Source organism: Hemiscyllium ocellatum, chromosome 24 (genome assembly GCF_020745735.1).
Source record: "Hemiscyllium ocellatum isolate sHemOce1 chromosome 24, sHemOce1.pat.X.cur, whole genome shotgun sequence".
Classification (NCBI taxonomy): domain Eukaryota; kingdom Metazoa; phylum Chordata; class Chondrichthyes; order Orectolobiformes; family Hemiscylliidae; genus Hemiscyllium; species Hemiscyllium ocellatum.
The window spans coordinates 1,297,334-1,316,786 of record NC_083424.1 but is presented as its reverse complement, the minus strand read 5'-3'; the positions used below and the strand labels follow the sequence as shown (position 1 = coordinate 1,316,786).

General features: G+C 41.5%; 1 protein-coding gene across 5 annotated transcripts in view; it reads left to right on the top strand.

Annotated features, from left to right (window-relative positions):
* Positions 1 to 19,453, top strand: part of tctn2 (tectonic family member 2) — a 90,505-nt gene that overhangs the window by 38,543 nt on the left and 32,509 nt on the right. For 2 of the 5 annotated variants that reach the window (XM_060843310.1, XM_060843309.1), the window contains exons 6-10: positions 1,888 to 2,084; positions 2,707 to 2,827; positions 7,552 to 7,699; positions 14,455 to 14,592; positions 15,601 to 15,750. In XM_060843310.1, coding sequence (XP_060699293.1) covers positions 1,888 to 2,084; positions 2,707 to 2,827; positions 7,552 to 7,699; positions 14,455 to 14,592; positions 15,601 to 15,750 — 754 coding nt within the window. The remainder of the gene's footprint in view (positions 1 to 1,887; positions 2,085 to 2,706; positions 2,828 to 7,551; positions 7,700 to 14,454; positions 14,593 to 15,600; positions 15,751 to 19,453) is intronic. The other 3 variants (XM_060843314.1, XM_060843313.1, XM_060843311.1) reach the window with 2 other exon arrangements.

Sequence of the window (19,453 nt, the reverse complement as noted above, 5' to 3'; positions counted from 1 at the left end):
TAAGAAACAATATATATAAGTCTCATACCTTGCCTCACGTTGATGTCTGGTTCAAAATTAAAGCCTGGCAGTTCGTTGTCAGTTATCATTAGCATTCTCCATGGCAACACCACTACCAACCAACACATTGTTCAAGAAGGGGAGTAGGGATAACCCTAGTAACTATAGGCCGGTGAGTCTCACTTCTGTTGTGGGCAAAGTCTTAGAGAGAATTGTAAGGGATAGGAATTATGAACATCTGGATAGGAATAATGTGATCAAGGATAGTCAGCATGGTTTTGTGAAGGGCAGGTTGTGCCTCACAACCTTATTGAATTCTTTGAGAAGGTGACTAAGGAGGTGGATGAGGGTAAAGTGGTAGATGTGGTGTATATGGATTTTAGTAAGGCGTTTGATAAGGTTCCCCATGGTAGGCTACTGCAAAAAAATAGGGAGGTATGGCATTGAGGGTGCATTGGAGGTTTGGATTAGGAATTGGCTGGCTGGAAGGAGACAGAGGGTAGTAGTTGATGGTAAAGGTTCATCTTGGAGTGCAGTTACGAGTGGTGTTCTGCAAGGATCTGTTTTGGGACCATTGCTATTTGTCATTTTTATAAAGTCGGTGGAGTTGTTGACAGTGAGGAAGGATGTGGCAGGTTACAGTGGGATATAGATAAGCTGCAGAGCTGGGCAAAAAGGTGGCAAATGGAGTTCAATGTAGATAAGTGTGAAGTGATTCACTTTGGTAAGAGTAACAAGAAGATGGAGTACTGGGCTAATGGTCAGATACTTGGTAGTGTGGATTAGCAGAGGGATCTTGGTGTCAATGTCCACAGATCTCTGAAAATTGCCACCCAGGTAAATAGTGCTGTGAAGAAGGCATATGGTGTACTGGCTTTTATTGGTAGACGAATTGAGTTCCTGAGGTCATGTTGCAGTTGTATAAGACTCTGGTGCGGCCGCATCTGGAGTATTGTGTGTAGTTTTGGTCGCCATACTATAGGAAGGATGTGGAGGCACTGGAACGGGTGCAGAGGAGGTTTAGCAGGATGTTGCTTGGTATGGTAGGAAGATCGTATGAGGAAAGGCTGAGGCACTTGTGGCTGTTTTCATTGGAGAAAATAAGGTTTAGGGGTGACTTGATAGAGGTGTACAAGATGATTAGGGGTTTAGATAGGGTTGACCATGAGAACCTTTTTCCACGTATGGAGTCAGCTGTTACGAGGGGGCATAGCTTTAAATTAAGGGAAGGTAGGTATAGGACAGATGTTAGGGGTAGATTCTTTACTCAGGACTCGCTGAGTTCATGGAATGCCCTGCCAGTAACAGTGGTGGACTCTCCCTCTTTATGGGCATTTAAATGGGCATTGGATAGGCATATGGAGGATAGCGGGCTAGTGTAAGTTAGGCGGGCTTGGATCAGCGCAACATCGAGGGCCAAAGGGCCTGTACTGCGCTGTATTTTTCTATGTTCTATCTAACTTGGCATCCAATCAACTTTCTGCTCTCCTATCATATAAATGTTAATTTTCACTTTGAATTGGCATTCTTGCGAATTGCCCTGATGGGCACAAGAAAAAAAATGCTTGGCAATGTGTGTGTTTTATTTTGCAGCAACATCTGTAATGTTCTGCTTATGTTGCTTGTGGAATATAAATAGTAAAACTGATTTGTCACATGATTGGTCAGGTCTCTTAGTTTAATTAGACATCAGTAATTCAACCAAAGTATATTGTTTTCTTTAATGGTCTATATTACTTGTTTCTTTTAGACAATGTATTAAAAATGCTGTGTAAATACAAGTTTGTCAATGTGATATTGCACATATAACTGCAGACTTATTTAAACTCATTCACAAACGTGAGTAAATACAATTAAAAAGATTTCCCTTTTTTTTTCCCCCCCTAGGAATGCACACCCAGTATGATTCAGCTGTTCCATTCTTACTGTTTTCCTGGGGTATTTGGAGGGAATGTATCCCAACCATTTGACCACTTATGCTCTGTTCAGAATGCAAATGCTCCTGACTGGTTCCCTTTCCTCTGTCTCGAATCTTCTTTTGATAACTCGCCATACTTGGGGCTGTTCTATGATGGTGACACTGTGTAAGTTTATGTAATAGGTAATAAAGCAGGTGTAATTTTCCAAATAAATAGTTTATATATTGTGCTTTACCTCTTCATCTTCAACAAATAGCTTAATTTCTGTATTTTTTAATTAGTACTGCATAAGTGTGATATTCTGTCTTTGAATATGAGTTAGAATTTGAATTTTTACTGAAATATGTTAGAATGGTGTATTAGCATACAGAGTTAGCACTTCCTATACATACACACAGCAGCTGTCAGATGTTGCAGAATTCTGATCTTAATGAATGAAGAATGGGGTGAGCTGTTATTTGGATATTTTTATAACAGTTCAATCAATGGGTCTGACTGATGTCCATGCTCCCCACAAGCTCATCATTTTGTTTCCTCTAATTAGCATATGCTATTCCTTTTTTTTAAAAGAGTATTTCCCTAGCTTACCCTGACGTGCATCATTGCAACTTTCCTCTACCAATCCCTTGTTGAAAGTCTACATTCAATTCCATCGTGGTGCTATTGCAGCCTGTTTGTAAGCTGTTCTCTCAGTATACACACACTTGCCTCTGTCCTGCAAAATAATGCAATAGATTAATAATATGGTGGAATTTCATCTTCCTCTTGAACCTTTTTTCCCCAACAGCAGTGTTTCTCATGACGTTTCGTTTGGGACAGCCACATCTGCAGTGCTAAATGTACCTGTTGGCTATCATCAAGGTGATCATATTGTTAAAAATGAAGATGAATACCTTACTATTCCACAGGTAGGAATGATGGTGCATCTTCATTATAACACAATAATTTCGAGAAGGTGAAAGATTATTAACACCTTAAAATTTTATATAGGATTTTCATAACTTCAATGGATCAATTGTCTAATTAGACCACTAATAAATGAGACAATGTCGAAGCTGAGTTTAATTAATAAATCTAATATTTCTTTGAGATGAGTGGAAAAGAGTCACAGTTGTATGGTTCCTTATCACTATCTTTTATGTCAGCGAAGTACTTCGAGTGTAGTCATTTTTATCTAGGCAATGGGTTATTGTAGTATGATAGTTTTTGGACAAATAATCCAGAGATGTGAATTAAAATTTCTTCATGGTAGCTGATTAATTTAAAGTTAGTTATTTAAATAAATCTAGAATTTAAAAACTAACATTATTGATGGTAACCGTGAAACTAGTGAATCGTCATTAAGAGCCTACTTGGTTCACTTGTATTCTTTTCGGTGAGGAAATTTGTGCCCTTGTCTGGTCAACATGTCACTTCAGTTCGACATCAATGTGGTTAACTCCACGTTGCCATCTGAAATGGCCGAGCATGCCATTCACTTCTATAGGAAATGAGCGCTTGCTTAGCCAGCAATGTCCATATCCTATGAATGAACAAAAGAAATCACACCGCTCTTGTGTGCAGGACAATTCAGTTAACTCTTGAGTGGTGGTCCAGAGGTTAGCAGTGCCAGATAGCCATGTTCAATTCCATCCTTGGGAGGTTGTATGTTCTCCCCGTGTCTGCATGGGTTTCCTCTTGGTACTCCAGTTTCCTCCCCCAATCCAGAGATGTGCAGGTTAGGTGGACTGGTCATGCTAAATTTCTCATAATGTCCAGGCCTTTAGTATGATGACTTTTTAAAAAGAAGACTTAGAGAATGTGGGTGTCACAAGCAAGAGCAGCACCTATGTCCGTTTATAATTACCCCTGAGATGGTGATAGCTGGTGTGTTTTCATTATGTCAGCGTCATCTGCCAGGGAAGTGATTGCTGGGCCCCTTGCTGAGATATTTGTATCATCGATAGTCAAAGGTGAGGTGCCAGAAGATGGAGGTTGACAAACATGGTGCCACTGTTTAAGAGGAGTGGTAAAGACAAGCCAAGGAACTATAGACCAGTGAGCCTGATGTCGGTGATGGGCACATTGTTGGAGGGAATCCTGAGGGACAGGATGTACATACATTTGGAAAGGCAAGGATTGATTAGGGATAGTCAACGTGACTTTGTGCATGGGAAATCATGTCTCACAAACTTGACTCAGGTTTTTGAAGAAGTAACAAAGAGAATTGATGAGGGCATAGTGGTGGACATGATCTATATGGACTTCTGTAAGGCATTCAACAAAGTTCCCCATGGGAGACTGGTTAGCAAGGTTAGATCTCATATAATACAGGGAGAACGAGCCATTTGGGTACAGAATGGCTCAAAGGTAGAAGACTGAGGGTGATGGTGGAGGATGATGTTTTTCAGACTGGAGGCCTGTGACTAGTGGAGTGCCACAAGGGTTGGTGCTGGGTTCTGTACTTTTTGTTATTTACATAAATGATTTGGATGAATGCATTAGAGGTTTAGTTAGTAAGTTTGCAGGTGACCCCAAAATTGGAGGTGTAGTGGACAGTGAAGAAGGTTACCTTTGATTACAACAGGATCTTGATAGATGGGCCAGTGGACTCAGGATTGGCAGATGGAGTTTAATTTAGATAACTGTGAGATTCTGCATTTTGGGAATGCAAATCTTAGCAGGATTTATACACTTGATGTTAAGGTCCTAGGGATTGTTGCTGAAAAAAGGGATTTTGGAGTGCCGGTTCATAGCTCCTTGAAAGTGGAGTCGCAGGCACGTAGGATAATGGAGAAGGTGTTTGATGTGTTTTCCTTTATTGGTCAGTGTTGAGTACAGGAGTTAGGAGGTCATGTTGCGGCTGTACAGGATATTGTTGGAATATTGTGTGCAATTCTGGTCTCCCTGCTATAGGAAAGATGTTGTGAAACGTGAAAGGGTTCAGAAAAGATTTACAAGGATGTTGCCAGGTTTGGAGGATTTGTGCTATAGGAAGAGGTTGAATAGGCTGAGGCTGTTTTTTTTCTGGAGTGTCGGAGGCTGAGGGGTGACCTTGTAGACATTTATAAAATCATGATAGGCATGGATAGGGTAAATAGATAAAGTCTTTTCCCTAGGGTGGGGGAGTTCTGAACTAGAGGGCATAGGTTTAGGGTGAGAGGGGAAAGATATAAAAGAGATCTACGGGGCAACATTTTCACACCGAGAGTGGTACATTTATGGAATAAGCTGCCAGAGGAAGTGGTGGAGACTGGTACAATTGCAACATTTAAGAGACATTTGGATGGGTAGATGAATAGGAAGAGTTTGGAGGGATGTGGGCCAGGTGCTGGCAGGTGGGACTAGATTGGGTTGGGTTATCTGGTTGGTAATATCCCTTTGGCCCAACAAGTCCACACCGACCCTCCGAAGAGTATCCCACCTAAACCCATTTCCCATTACTGTACATTTACTTCTGACTAGTGCACCTAACCTAACTTCCCTGAACACTATGGGCAATTTAGCATAGCCAGTTCATCTAACTTGCAAATCTTTGGATTGTGGGAGGAAACCGGAGCACCCGGAAGAAACCCACGCAGACACTGGGAGAATGTACAAGCTCCACGTTGACAGTCACCTGTGGCTGGAATTGAACTTGGGTCCCTGGCGCCGTTAGACAGCAGTGCTAACCACTGAATCACCGTGCCACCCAAATTGAATTCAAGTTCCACTATCTGCCGTGGCGGGATTTGAACCTGGGTCCCCAGAACATTACCTGAGTCTCTGGATTAATAATGTAGCGATGCTATCACTAGGATATCACCTCACCCCGCCTTGCCCTCTACACACCATAGGTATTTTGTGTTGGTCTTCACAGCGGAGGACAATAATTGACAAAGTGACCAAAGTAGGTGAGGACCTGGAAACAATCATTATTAAGGAAGAGATAATGTTGAGCAAGCTAATGGAGCTAAAGATAGACATGTCTCATGGCCCTGATGGAATGCATCCCAGGGTACTAAAAGAGATGGTGGGAGAAATAGCAAGTGTAATTGGTAAGTTTCCAAAATTCGCTGGACTCTGAGGCAGTTCCAACAGATTTGAAAACCGCAAATGTGGCGCCAGTTTTTAAAACGGATGTAAACAAAAAATGGAGAATTATAAATAGGTTAGCTTAACTTCTGTAGTGGGCAAATTGCTTGAGTCTACTTTCAAGGAGAAAAAGCAGGGCATCTATCTTGGGCAGATGCAGCATGGGTTCATGAAGAGCAGGTTATGCTTAACTAATCTTTTGGAATTCTATGAATGCATTACAACCAGAGGACAACAGGGACCCAGTAGATGTGGTGTATCTAAAGGACTTCGACAAGGTGCTGCATTAGAGGCTGCTACATAAGATAAAGGTGCATGGTGTTACGGGTAAAGTATTAGCATGGATAGAGGTTGACTAACAGGAAGCAAAGAGTGGGGATATATAAGTGCTATTCTGGTTGGCAATCAGTAATGAGTGGTGAGCTTCAGGGATCCGTGTTGGGACTGCAATTATCACAATTTACGTATGATTTGGAGTTGGGGACCACGTGTAGTGTGTTGAAGTTTGCAGATGACACGAAGATGAATGGCAGAGCAAAGTGTGCAAAGGACTGTGATACTTTGCAGAGGAACATAGATACGTTGAGTGGGCAAAGGTCTGGTTGAGGGAATAAAATGTTGATAAATGTGAAGTCATCCTTTTTGGTAAGAGCAACATCAAAAAGGCTTATTACTTGAATGGTAAAAGGTTGCAGCATGCTGCTGTGCAGAGGGACCTGGGTGTCCTTGTGCATGAACCACAGAGGGTTGGTCTGCAGGTACAACAGGTAATTAGGAAAGCAAATAATCTTGCCCTTCATTGCTGAAGGGATTGAGTTTAAAAGCAGAAAGGTTAAGTTGCAGCTGTACAGTCTGCTTCTGCACTTGGAGTACTGTGTGCAGTTTTGGTCTCCTTACTCGAAAAAGAATGTACTGGCACTGCAGGAGGTGCAGAGGAGGTTTACTTGGTTGTTTCCGGAGTTGACAGCATTGGCTTATGAGGAAAACCTGAGTGGACTGAGATTATATTTATTGAAATTTGGAAGAATGAGTGGATCTTATAGAAATGTATAAAATCATGAAGGGAATAGGTAAGATAGAAGTAGAGAGGATGTTTCCACTGCCGGGTGAAAGTAGGACAAGCGGGCATAGCCTCAAAATTAGTGGAGCAGATTTAAAGACTAAATTGAGAAAGAATTTGTTCATCCAGAGGGTTGTGAATTTGGAATTCCCTCCCCAGTGAAGTAGTTGATGCTACTTGAGTATCCGTTTTAAAGCTCAGCTAGATTTTTTTGAACAATAAAGGAATTAAGGGATATGGTGAGTGAGCGAGTAAGTGGAGCTGAGTCCACGAAAAGATCAGACATGGTCTTATTGAATGGCAGAGCAGGCTCAAAGGGCCAAATGCTGCTCCTAATTCTTCTGTTCTTATATTGAATAGCAGGGCAGGCTTGAGGTGAATAGTGTAGTTCTTTTCCTATATCTTGTGTTCTGAGAAATTGTGGAAATCTTGAACGTTTATGGAATTTAATTTCTAAAACTGTGAGAGGAAGAAAGCAACTCCACCACTTACTCTTTGTCTGTATGCTTATGCTTTAAGAGATCTTTGAATGGTCAATGCTTGACAAATGCACCTGTGGCTTACCTTGAAGATTTTGACGCACGTTGTGTGACCCCTCTAACTGCTGCAGCTTGTATGGATAACCATGACATTAGTGATGATATCCGTATCCAGAATGGCCAAGGATGTAAGTACCATGTTTATTGGACAGAAATGGTGCTGTTTGTGTAGGGCTATTTCTTTTACTTAAACTGGGGAGTTTTGTTGAGTAAGTAGATTTTTTTTTCTCCCCACTGGCAGATTCAATGAACTTTCAAAAAGCGATTTGATAAATGCAAAATGGATGGGGAGCGGATGAAAATTATAGGGTCATGGGGATTAAGCAAGCAGAAGAGGCCAGTAGGCAAATACTTTCAAAGAATTGGAACAGATATGATGGGCTGAATAGCTGTCTCCTATGCTCTGCTATTCTGTGAAGAAGAGATGATCTTATACTTAATTTCCAGCTGTTCAAACTAGAGAAATCCAAACGGGGGGGTTCCTAAAGTTCCTTAGATTCAAGAAAATTCTGTTCTCCTTCGCTTCTGCTTTTGAAACCATAGATAATTAGTGAAGGACAGTTTTGCCATAATACTGTTAGCTTGGAACAGGTACTAATTGGTTGAGCAGTGTCAAATCTGTACTAAGTTATGTTCTAAAACCTTACTAGTAGTATTTTCTTTCCTGCTTCGACTGGGATATCCTCCTGTGTGTTTAGTGTCCCTGAATATATCATTTAAGCTCCCATTTTTTTAAATGCAATAATATGACCCAATATGTTGCTGTTCTTCTGGGACTGCTTAAAGTGTGCACAAAACATTCTTGTGGTACAACCTTACAGTATATTTACATTGTTGTGCAGTGTGCAAATGGATGACTGTTGCTGGCCTAGTGATCCAGAGTACAAGTAATGCTCTGGGGACTTGGTGTTTGAATCCCATTGTGGCAGATGGTTGAATTTGAATTCAAAAAGTTGTGAATTAAAATTTTAATGATAATGACTGAAATCATTGTTGACTGCTCTAAAATCCCATCTGGGTCATTAATATCCTTTAGGGAAGGAAATCTGCTATCCTTACCTGGTGTGGCTGACAAGTGACTCCAGATCTACTACAATGTGGCTGACTCTTTACTGGTCCCTGAAATAGCATAGCAAGCCACTATATTTATATTTATACACACACAGGCACACAGACACGTGAAAAGAATTAAACTAGATGCACCACTCTGAATTGATGTAGGCACTGGAAACGATGGCAGCGAACTAATTGCTGGGAGTTTCCTCACACTCACTGAATCATAATCTTACATACAAAGTCCCAGAGTCCAAATCACTAACTATGGGCTCACCCTGTCCCATTGGCAGACCCAGCAGAGATGATGGCCCTGTGACATGCAGTCAGGTGACACTTAACCTTGGGTGACCTCAGCATTGACTCTGGACCCTAGATTGTCTAGTGGCATCAGTCAAGCATGGACAAGAAAACCTCCTTTTGATTACCACATACTGCCTTCACTTTAGCTGATAAATCAGTACTCCTCCATGTTGAACGCCACTTGACAGAAGACTGAAACTGCTAGATGGGGGACAGACTTTATAAGTACACCTGTGAGTCCTCCATGCAAGATTCAAGCCTCTGACCTGTGATCGCAGTATTTATCTTATTAGAGCCTTGCTAATTATTTTTGTACAGGAGGAACATTCCTCTCCCTGCACTGCCATCCCTGCTAGTCCCCTTATCAGAATGTTAAAAAAGTGAAGCTTGCTTGATGTGTCTCTGGTGTTTAAGGTTGGATGAGGTGGTTGGGTGGGAAATTAAAAAAAAGTCCTTCCTTTCCCAGAAACCCCTGCTCTCCGATGTCAGGTGTAAAGACTCAAATCAGTGACTCATTGCTCCCAACAGCTTTGGACTGGTGGGTAGCAGGTTGTGTGATAAGGAATGCTTTTGTTTATTTGTGAAGCCAGGACTGGAAGTTAATTGCAGGTTGGTTCCTGGTCAAAAGTTTCTGCAGATGCTTCATCATTGGAGAAGCGCATTATGTTCAAACAGACAGCAAATGTTGGCTGTTAATGAGGTCAGTACCTCAGAATTTGGTCCAGCAAGTCTGGAAAACATCTTTTGCTCAAACAGATGGCAGATATAGGGTGGTGACTGGAACCTCAAGGAGATTGACCACTGCTTCCAGATTGACTGAGTTTGAGTTGGGTTTTCAGTGAAAAGGAATAGTGCTGTTGACGCCACAGCATGAATATTTGAAAGCTCCCTGCCTAACCTTGCATTAGCAGTTCGTGGAAGCTGAGAAATAGAGAACTGATTGGGGTGAACTATAAAGGTGAATTTGATTGACTTTTTCAGAAAATTAACCAAGAAACCAACACCAATGGTTATGAGACAACACCCTGTGAAAATCAAATAAATAATTTGGCCAGTTTTAATAAAATAAAATAATGTGTTAACTGTGTTTGCCTGTCTGTATATATGTCTTTTTTGTGAATGGGCCTGGGTTTAAAGCATAGACCAGTTAGAGTACTTTATATACACTTTAGCAGAGCAAAGTTAAATATTGATAATATACTGTTGAGTCTACTGTTTAAGATAAAACGAGTGTCTGGAAGTGATTATTCAAAAATCAGGTTTGGAATCATTGGGATCAATTTTGAGGGTCTCTGAAGGTTTTAATGTTACTGTGTTGTGAATACAGAGTTGGAAAGGCTGGTTTGGTTCAACTATCAGTCTCTGGACTAACAATATGCATAATCCAGAGTCAAAGACTCTGGTGCTGGAAAAGCACTGCCAGTTAGGCAGCATCAAAAGAGCAGGAGACATTTTGAGCATAAGTGCTTCATCAGGAAGGAGGGAAAAGGAGGTGCCAAGCGGGCTGAGAGATAAATGGGAGGGGTTTGGGGCTGAAGGCAAGGTAGCTAGGAATCCGATAGGTAGATGAAAGTTGTGGGGGATGGGTTGGGGGAGGTGATGGTTCTATGATGAAACGGAGGGGTGGGAAGGAAGCTGGACAGGTCAAGAGACCAGTGTCGAGTTGGAGGATTGGATCTGGGATAACAAGGGGGGAGGGAAAATGGAAATTTAACATTGATTCTGTGTGGTTGGAAGGTCCTCCGGTGGAAAAAGAGGTGTTCTTCCTATTGTTGTTGGGTGGCTAGGATTTGGCGTTGGAGGAGACTCCAGACTTGCATGTACTTGGTGGAGTAGAATTGGTTGGCCACATGGTGGTGGGGTTGTTTAGTAAGTGCATAATCTAGTTCATTTTCTAGTCAATGGTTTCACCCAGATGTTGTTACTGGTGTATTCAGCAATTATAATGCCATTAACTGCTGAGGTAGACAGAATCTCTTGATGGTGATGATAACGGCCATTGTGTTGCATGCCACTAATCTGCCCAAATTTGGATATTTGCCCATGGACTATCTCAGCATGTATGGTGTCTTGATTGGTGCTGAACATTATCAGCTCACATCCCCACTCCTGACCTTGTGATGGAGGGAAGGTCTTTGATGAAGAAGCTGAAGATGTTTGGGCCGAGGACACTTTTCTAAGGAATACCTGCGAAGATGTATTGGATCTAGGATGACTGACCCCAACAAATGCAACCCTAAGTTCCACTGGAAACCATTCACCATGTTAATTTAGAAATAATAACACATGGACTGCAGCAGTTGAAGAATACAATTCACTATCATCTACCTCAGGGCAATTAGGGATGGACAATAAATGTTGGCTTCCATATTTCCTGAACACGTAGAAAGTGTGCACCAGTTGGAAGCTTGAGGTTATTGGTGGTAAATGAAAACCTTAGGAATGCCTGCTACTTTGAAGTGGTAATGGATATTAACTCAGAATTAAGGTATTAGATTAGATTAGATTAGATTAGATTAGACTTACAGTGTGGAAACAGGCCCTTCGGCCCAACAAGTCCACACCGACCCGCCGAAGCGCAACCCACCCATACCCCTACATTTACCCCTTACCTAACACTACGGGCAATTTAGCTTGGCCAATTCACCTGACCCGCACATCTTTGGACTGTGGGAGGAAACCGGAGCACCCGGAGGAAACCCACGCAGACACAGGGAGAACGTGCAAACTCCACACAGTCAGTCGCCTGAGTCGGGAATTGAACCCGGGTCTACAGGCGCTGTGAGGCAGCAGTGCTAACCACTGTGCCACTGTGCCACCGTGCTGTTTTAGGACAAAACAGAATGTCATTTCCTTTGCAATATGACCTGCTCTATCACGTGCCTGGTGTGATAAATGCGCCATTCACTTTATTGACTATGTGTTTTTTGTCACAAAGCTAGTCCCTTTTTTTTCCCTAAAAGCTGTTCCCTGGCTCAAGGAGACTCTGTTCTTGACTTTTATTCAGAGGGGCAATAAACCGGGCTGGGCTCTGATCAGTCTGGTTTGGTACAGAGATGAAAAGGATTTTGAGAGCCCTATTGTTTATATGTAAACAGATGAGACTTCAGGCCAAAGTGGTCATGTTTTAGAATTGACCTGTATAATGAAAGGGGAGTGGTCAGCTCTTTAGCTGAGCTGAGCAGGTTTTGTTCGGTCTTGAACTGGAAAGTTCAACAGGGAACTGTGTAGAACTCTCTTTTCTGCTTACAGGTTGAGGTTGCATTTATACTGGTTTTTAAAGGGAATTTGCTTATCATGCCTGTTGTGTATATTTGGAACAGCATAATGAAATGTAGTTGGATAGGGTGAGTTCTGTAGGGGTTCTTTATTCTGTTATAGAGTCATAGAGATGTACAGCATGGAAACAGACCCTTCGGTCCAACTGGTCCCTGCCGACCAGGTATCCCAACCAAATCTAGTCCCACCTGCCAGCACCTGGGCCATATCCCTCCAAACCCTTCCTATTCATATACCCATCCAAATGCCTCTTAACCGTGTCAATTGTACCAGCCTCTTCCACTTCCTCTGGCAGCTCATTCCATACCTGTACCATCCTCTGTGTGAAAAAGTTGCTCCTTAGGTCTGTTTTATATCTTTCCCCTCTCACTCTAAACCTATGCCCTCTAGTTCTGGACTCCCCAACCCCAGGGAAAAGACTTGCCTATTTACCCTATCCATGCCCCTCATAATTTTGTAAGCCTCTATAAGGACCCCTCAGCCTCTGATGCTCCAGGGAAAACAGCCCCAGCCTGTTCAGCCTCTCCCTATAGCTCAAATCCTCCAACCCTGGCAACATCCTTGTAAATCTTTTCTGAACCCTTTCAAGTTTCACAACATCTTTCCAATAGAAAGGAGACCAGAATTGCACACAATATTCCAACAGTGGCCTAACCAGTGTCCTGTACAGCCGCAACATGACCTCCCAACTTCTGCACTCCATACTCTGACCGATAAAGGAAAGTATAACAAACGCCTTCTTCACTATCCTATCTACCTGCGACTCCACTTTCAAGGAGCTATGAACCTGCACTCCAAGGTCTCTTTGTTCAGCAACACTCCCTAGGACCTTACCATTAAGTGTCTAAGTCCTGCGAAGATTTGCTTTCCCTGAATTTTTTGAATGAAACCCCATCTGCTAATTCTCAGCCATTGGCCCATCTGGTCAATATCCTGTTGTAATCTGAGGTAACCCTTTTCACTGTCCACTACGCCTCCAATTTTGCTGTCCTCTGTAAACTTACTAACTGTACCTCTAATGCATTCATCCAAATCATTTATGTAAATGACAAAAAGTAGAGAACCCAGCACCAATCCTTGTGGCACTCCACTGGTCACAGGTCTCTAGTTTGAAAAACGGCCCTCCACCACCACCCGTCTTCTACCTTTTGAGCCAGTTCTAGAACATAGAACATATAAATACCGGAAGAAACATCAAAGCAGCGCTTCACACGAGGCTCCAACAGCACTGATGATGTTCCCTAGCCAGGGAACGAAACGTTTGCAGCAAAAACTTCCAGCTCCGCGAGCAGGACCACAACAACGGATACCCGAGCTACAAATCTTCAATCAGATTTTAAACACAGAACATAGAAAGATACAGCGCAGTACAGGCCCTTTGGCCCTCGATGTTGCGCCGATCCAAGCCCACCTAACCTACACTAGCCCACTATCCTCCATATGTGTATCCAATGCCTGTTTAAATGCCCATAAAGAGGGAGAGTCCACCACTGCTACTGGCAGGGCATTCCATGAACTCACGACTCGCTGAGTAAAGAATCTTCCACTAACATCTGTCCTATACCTACCACCCCTTAATTTAAAGCTATGCCCCCTTGTAATAGCTGACTCCATACGTTGAAAAAAGTTCTCATGGTCAACCCTATCTAAACCCCTAATCATCTTTGTACAGTTTTAAAAATATAATTTAATATTTATTATTAATACTAATTTTAATAATAATTCTGTATCCAAATGGCTAGTTCTCCCTGTATTCCATGAGATCTAACCTTGCTAATCAGTCTCCATGGGGAACCTTGTCAAATGCCTTAGTGAAGTCCATGTAGATCACATCTTCTGCTCTGCCCTCATCAATCCTCTTTGTTTGTTCTTCAAAATAACTCAATCAAGTTTGTTCTTTGTATTTCATTGTGTAATTTAGTAGTCAATCCCGCTATCTTACTCCGGGTAATTTTCACTGTGCACTTGCTGAAACAAATTGTGAAGTTATGGTCTGCGGCTGCCTGTTTAAGAATGTTTTGAGTGGTCTGGCCTAGTCCATAACCCTTTATAAAATTGTTTAGAAGTGTGAACACCTATAAATTTATACGATAGTTATTGAACACACTGCAACCTGATTTTTTTCAGTTAATTAACAATGTGTACAAGCTAAAGAGAGTCATTATGTTTATTTTAAATGGCGATGAATGTAAATGAAAGGTGTAAGGAATGAGACTGCAGGAGTAATTGGACTGTTTCCTCCATGTAGTGTTGATCCTGGCTAACATAACCTATCAGAAAACCACAGACCTCAGCAAGTTCATTGCCACAACCTCTGTGAACTTAGGGCCAAGTCCTGCTAACCAGCCCTGGTTTCCTGAACATCAGAATATCACAGCTTCTGTAGGTATGAGCTTCTGGCTTGAGGTTTGTTAATCTATTCTTGCTATTGTTAAGCATAAATTTTAATCTCTGGATAGCCATGATGATCAAATATGGGTGGAAGTGTTGTTTAAGGAAATAGCAATTTCACTAAGGTTTCAATTTGTCATTCATTGCACAGTGATGGTTATTTTGGTCATTTTAGAACTAGGTCCCACCACTGTGCAAGGCGAGGGCCCTGTTGAGACCTGCCTACTCAGCACTGATGTGAATGGTAACTGTAAGCAGATGTGGGTGGGGGGGGGATATCCCAAATGGATTGAATGGATCTCAGTACCTCAAGGTGGGCTTGGTTGAAGAATGTCTTCTCCCCATTTGATCTCCGCTCGTTTTCCAGAACCTTCCTGTCATCACATTGTATCATCTAGCAGTTAATAAGTCTAATCTGTCTGCTCAACAGCTTTCCTAGTTCCACCATTTGGTCAAACTGTGTAAAGAATTGCCTCCAATTCTGTACCCAAAGTTCCAACCTTGGTTTTCACACCATGTCTCTATCTGCTTTGCATTAGTGTATGGAAAATATTTTTCCGTTGCTTTTTATTCCTGATAAATGTAATTCCATAGACCCAATGGAATGTATCTTTTTTGAGAATGACTATATCCAGTTTGTCAATGAGCTCCTCCTTGCACCAGAGCTTTGTAGACTGTTGTTAAGGTTTGACTGCCTCCTTGTTGAGGGATGGTTGGTTAGTGCATAATGGAACCTGACCAGAACAGTGTACAATTATAACAAAGGCTCTGGACTTTTGACATTGATAGTATTGATTATTACCACTTCATAATTCATCTCTAAGTACTGCATTCACCCCAACTTTGGTGTCAATCTGCAAGGCTACTATGGGAATGTAGAAGTTTATGGCATGGTAAGACGACATCATTGTCATTATATATGTTGGCTCTTTGCAAGAAAAATTTCAAACAAATTAGACTTGGGGTTAGCCAATGCTGTTACTTGTTTGTTTTCTTCATACAGAGCCGATTCATAAATCAGAAACCAAACTTGTAGATGGAATCTGTGAAAATATGATTTTGCAGGCAGATTATGTCTTCCGTTGGGAAGGAAATGTGATCATTAATGTTACTTTGCTTGTCACACTGGGAAATGTTTCCTTAGATTCTCCAGGTAGGACATTTCTCCATTTATTTTATCCATTTTTATGGGAGGTGACAGCCTAGTGGTATTATCCAAGATCCTGTTCCGGGGACCTGTGTTCAAATCTTGTCATAGCAGGTGGTGGAATTTGAAATCAATAAAAATCTAGAATTAAGAGACTAATGTGCCACAAATCCATTGTCATTTGTGAGGAAAAACCCATCTGGTTCACTCATGTTATGACAATACTGTCACTTTAACAGTATTATTTTGACCTAGATTTTTCAAGAGGGGTCTTAAAGGCAGGGGTGTTGAAACGTTTACTTTAATAATGGCAGTGGAGTGGCCAGTTCTCTCAGTTCAGATTTTTTTCTGGATTCGTTTAGTTGTAACAGTGAGAAGCTGCTGGTTTCACTGTAGCAGAAGCTGCTGCAGTCCTGAGAAAGGTTCCAAGCTTCACCAGATGATTCCTGGCTGACTTTGCTCTGAAATCACTCCTGCCTGTGTGTTTATGGGATGTTCTTGAAATTGGAATAGCTCCTTAGTTAATCTGCCGTGTTGGGTCAGTTAAGTTTTCTAATAATTGTTATTGTAATTTCCATTTTCTTTTGTTCATGTTTCAATTGTAATAAATTCTATTTTGCTTAAAGCAGAGAGATTTGACGAGCTGCATCGCACCTGGAATATCCACTTCATGTCTGCCTTTAAAATATGAAAAACTTAGGGCCTAGGCTACTTTACTCATGCAGTCATAGAGATATACAGCTCAGAAACAGACCCTTCGGTCCAACTTGCCCATGCCTACCAGATGTACTAACCTAATCAAATACCATTTGCCAGCACTTGGCCCATACCCCTCTAAACCCTTCATATATGCATGTATTCTCAACCTATTCTTAAAATATTTTGAGGGGGTCTGGCCTGGTCCATAACAATATCCTTTGGATAAGGAAACTGCCATCCTTACCTGGTCTGGCCTGGCCTACATATGACTCCAGACCCACAGCAATGTGGTTGCTCTTATCTGCCCCCTAGGCAATTAGGGATAGGCAATAACTATTGGCCTAGTCAGTGACTCCCTCATCCTGTGAATGAATTTAAAACAAAATTTACGTATCAGGATTTAAATGGTAAATTTGCAAAATGATAAACAGACTGTGACAGGAAGGGATTGAGAGAAGAAACCCAAGAGTCAGTCAACAGATGAGACTTTAGGTTACAAAAAGAACAAAATAGCTCAAGTAATTTAGGAAATTAGATTAAGGCATAGGTTAATGGAGCTGCAGTACTGACTTTTTAATGTGACATTTCAGAATATTTGGAATAGACACATTGCAGTGGAAAAGTAAAATTCCAAAGACTGAACTATCATCTGCTGTTAACTTTGCAAAAAATGGTGTAAATATTAACAAGGAGGGTAAATTAAAGCATGGAAGAAGGTTGGCTAGAATATAAAAGTATATAAAAAGATTTTCTTTACAAGCATTTCTCGGGTTGCGAATGGGTTCTGTTTTGGAGTCTGTTCGCAAGTTGATTTGGATGAAAATTGACCCACCGTGTAGGACAATGCAAAGCAGCTATTTGTAAATACAGGAAATGTGTGAAAATTGGATCTTTAAAATTGCAACCGTACATGGGATCGTGTTTGTAAGTATGAGCATTTTAAGTTGGAATTTGATAAACTGAGGAGCCGCCCTTAGATATTTTTTATAAATCAGACAAAGCGAGTGCTGGTCCTATAATTGGTAAGTTTTGGGATTTAATAATACAACTTAATGAAATGCCACATAAATTTAACAGGTGCTTGGCATCAGTTCTCAATAAGGAGGATGCAAGTAACATTTCAGAAATACCTGTAAATCAGGAAATGAGTGGAACTCAAATTACAATCAGGACTCTGTATGAAATGCTGTGAGGCCACAACTAGAGTACTGTGTGCTGTCCTGATTATATTACAGGAAGGATGTGATTGCAGTAGAGAGGGATTAGAGGAGATTTACTAGGATGCTGTTTAGAATGGAGGGTCTGAGCCGTGAGGAGACATTGTATAGGCTGGGGTTATTTTCTTCAGAGCAGGGAGAGTTAATTGGAGACCTGTTAGAGTTGTTTGAGATATGAGGAGCATAGGGTAGATGAGAAGGTATTTTATTAAAGTGTCAGTAACTAGGAGCGCAGATTTAAAAAGGTTAGGAATAGAGTTGAGAAATATTTTGATCCAAAAGGTGGTGATTTCTAGATTCCCAATGCCTGAAAGGAGTTGAGTCAGAAACTCTTCTAACATTTAAGCAGTTCTGGATGTAAGATTGCTTGCTGAGCTGTCAGGTTCATTTTCAGACATTTTGTCATCATACTAGGTAACATCATCGGTTAGTCTCCAGTGAAGCACTGGTGTTAGTGACCTGCTTTTCAGTTATGTGTTTAGGTTTCCTTGGGGTGGCGATGTCATTTCTTGTTCTCTGTCTCAGACGTTGGTAAATGGGGTCCAAGTCAATGTGTACATTGATTTCCGGTTGGAATGCCATGTTTCTTGGAATTCTCATGTGTGTCTTTGTTTGGCTCATCCACGGATGGATGTGTTGCCCCAGTTGGAGTGGTGTCCTTCCTTCTCTGTATGTAAGGCTGTCAGACCACATTTAGAGTATTACTTGTAATTTTGTGTGCTGAACGCCAGGAAGGATGTATTAGAAGTGGAACGGGCCAGAAGTGGTTCTCTGGAATGATCCCAAGAATGAAAGGCTTAACATATGATCTGAGGAATATTTGAGGGCTCTGGGACTATACTTGATGGAGTTTATAAGGATGAGAGGGAACCTGATCGAAACTTGCAGAATACTGAACAGTCTGGACAGAGTGGATATTGGGAATATGTTTCCATTGGCAGGAGAGATGAGGACTTGAGGGCACAACCTAAGAGTCAATGAAAGACCCTTTAGAATGGAGATAAGGAGAAACTTCTTTAGGTAGACAGTGGTGAATCTGTGGAATTCATTGCCACGGAGGGCTGTGGAGGCCAGGTCATTTAGTATATTTAAAACCGAGATAGATAAGTTCTTGAATGCCTGGGGATCCCAGGTTATGTGGAAAAAGTGAGAAAATGGGGTCAAAAAACCTATCAATCATGACCTGAATGGTGGAACAGACTCGATGGGCTGAATGGCATAACTTCTGCTTCTATATCTTATGGTCCAAGAATCATCAAGACTTGCAACAGTAGCCTGCTTTCTCACCATGGATACTGTCTCAACCACTGTGATCACCAGCATTTGTTGCTTCAACTGCTGTGAATAAACTGGAATCAATAAATGTATATTACTGATTAACAGGAGGTTTTGAAAAGTGTCACGTCAAAGTGCCATGTTATTATGGAAAATGAAAGCTTATGCTGTAGGAGGTAACATATTGGTGAGAATAGAAGATTGGCTAGCCAACAGGAGACATACTTTCTGGATGGCAAGATGTAATGTGTGTTGTGCCAAGCAATCAGTGTCAGGGCTCGAACATGTTTCAGTTTACACTAATGATATGGATGATGGGATGGAATGTGGTGAATGCAGGGTATTTGAATATTTTTAAGCTAGTGGTGGACAGGTGCTTGGTAATTAGCGAAGACCTTAAAATTGCCGAGCACTGTTGAGTGGTCATGTGGCCCACTCCTACTCAAAATTTCTACATTCCTATTTCTGTTTAGCTATTTAGTGTTAGCCTGTTTTACACTTCCTTTGCTGATGGAACT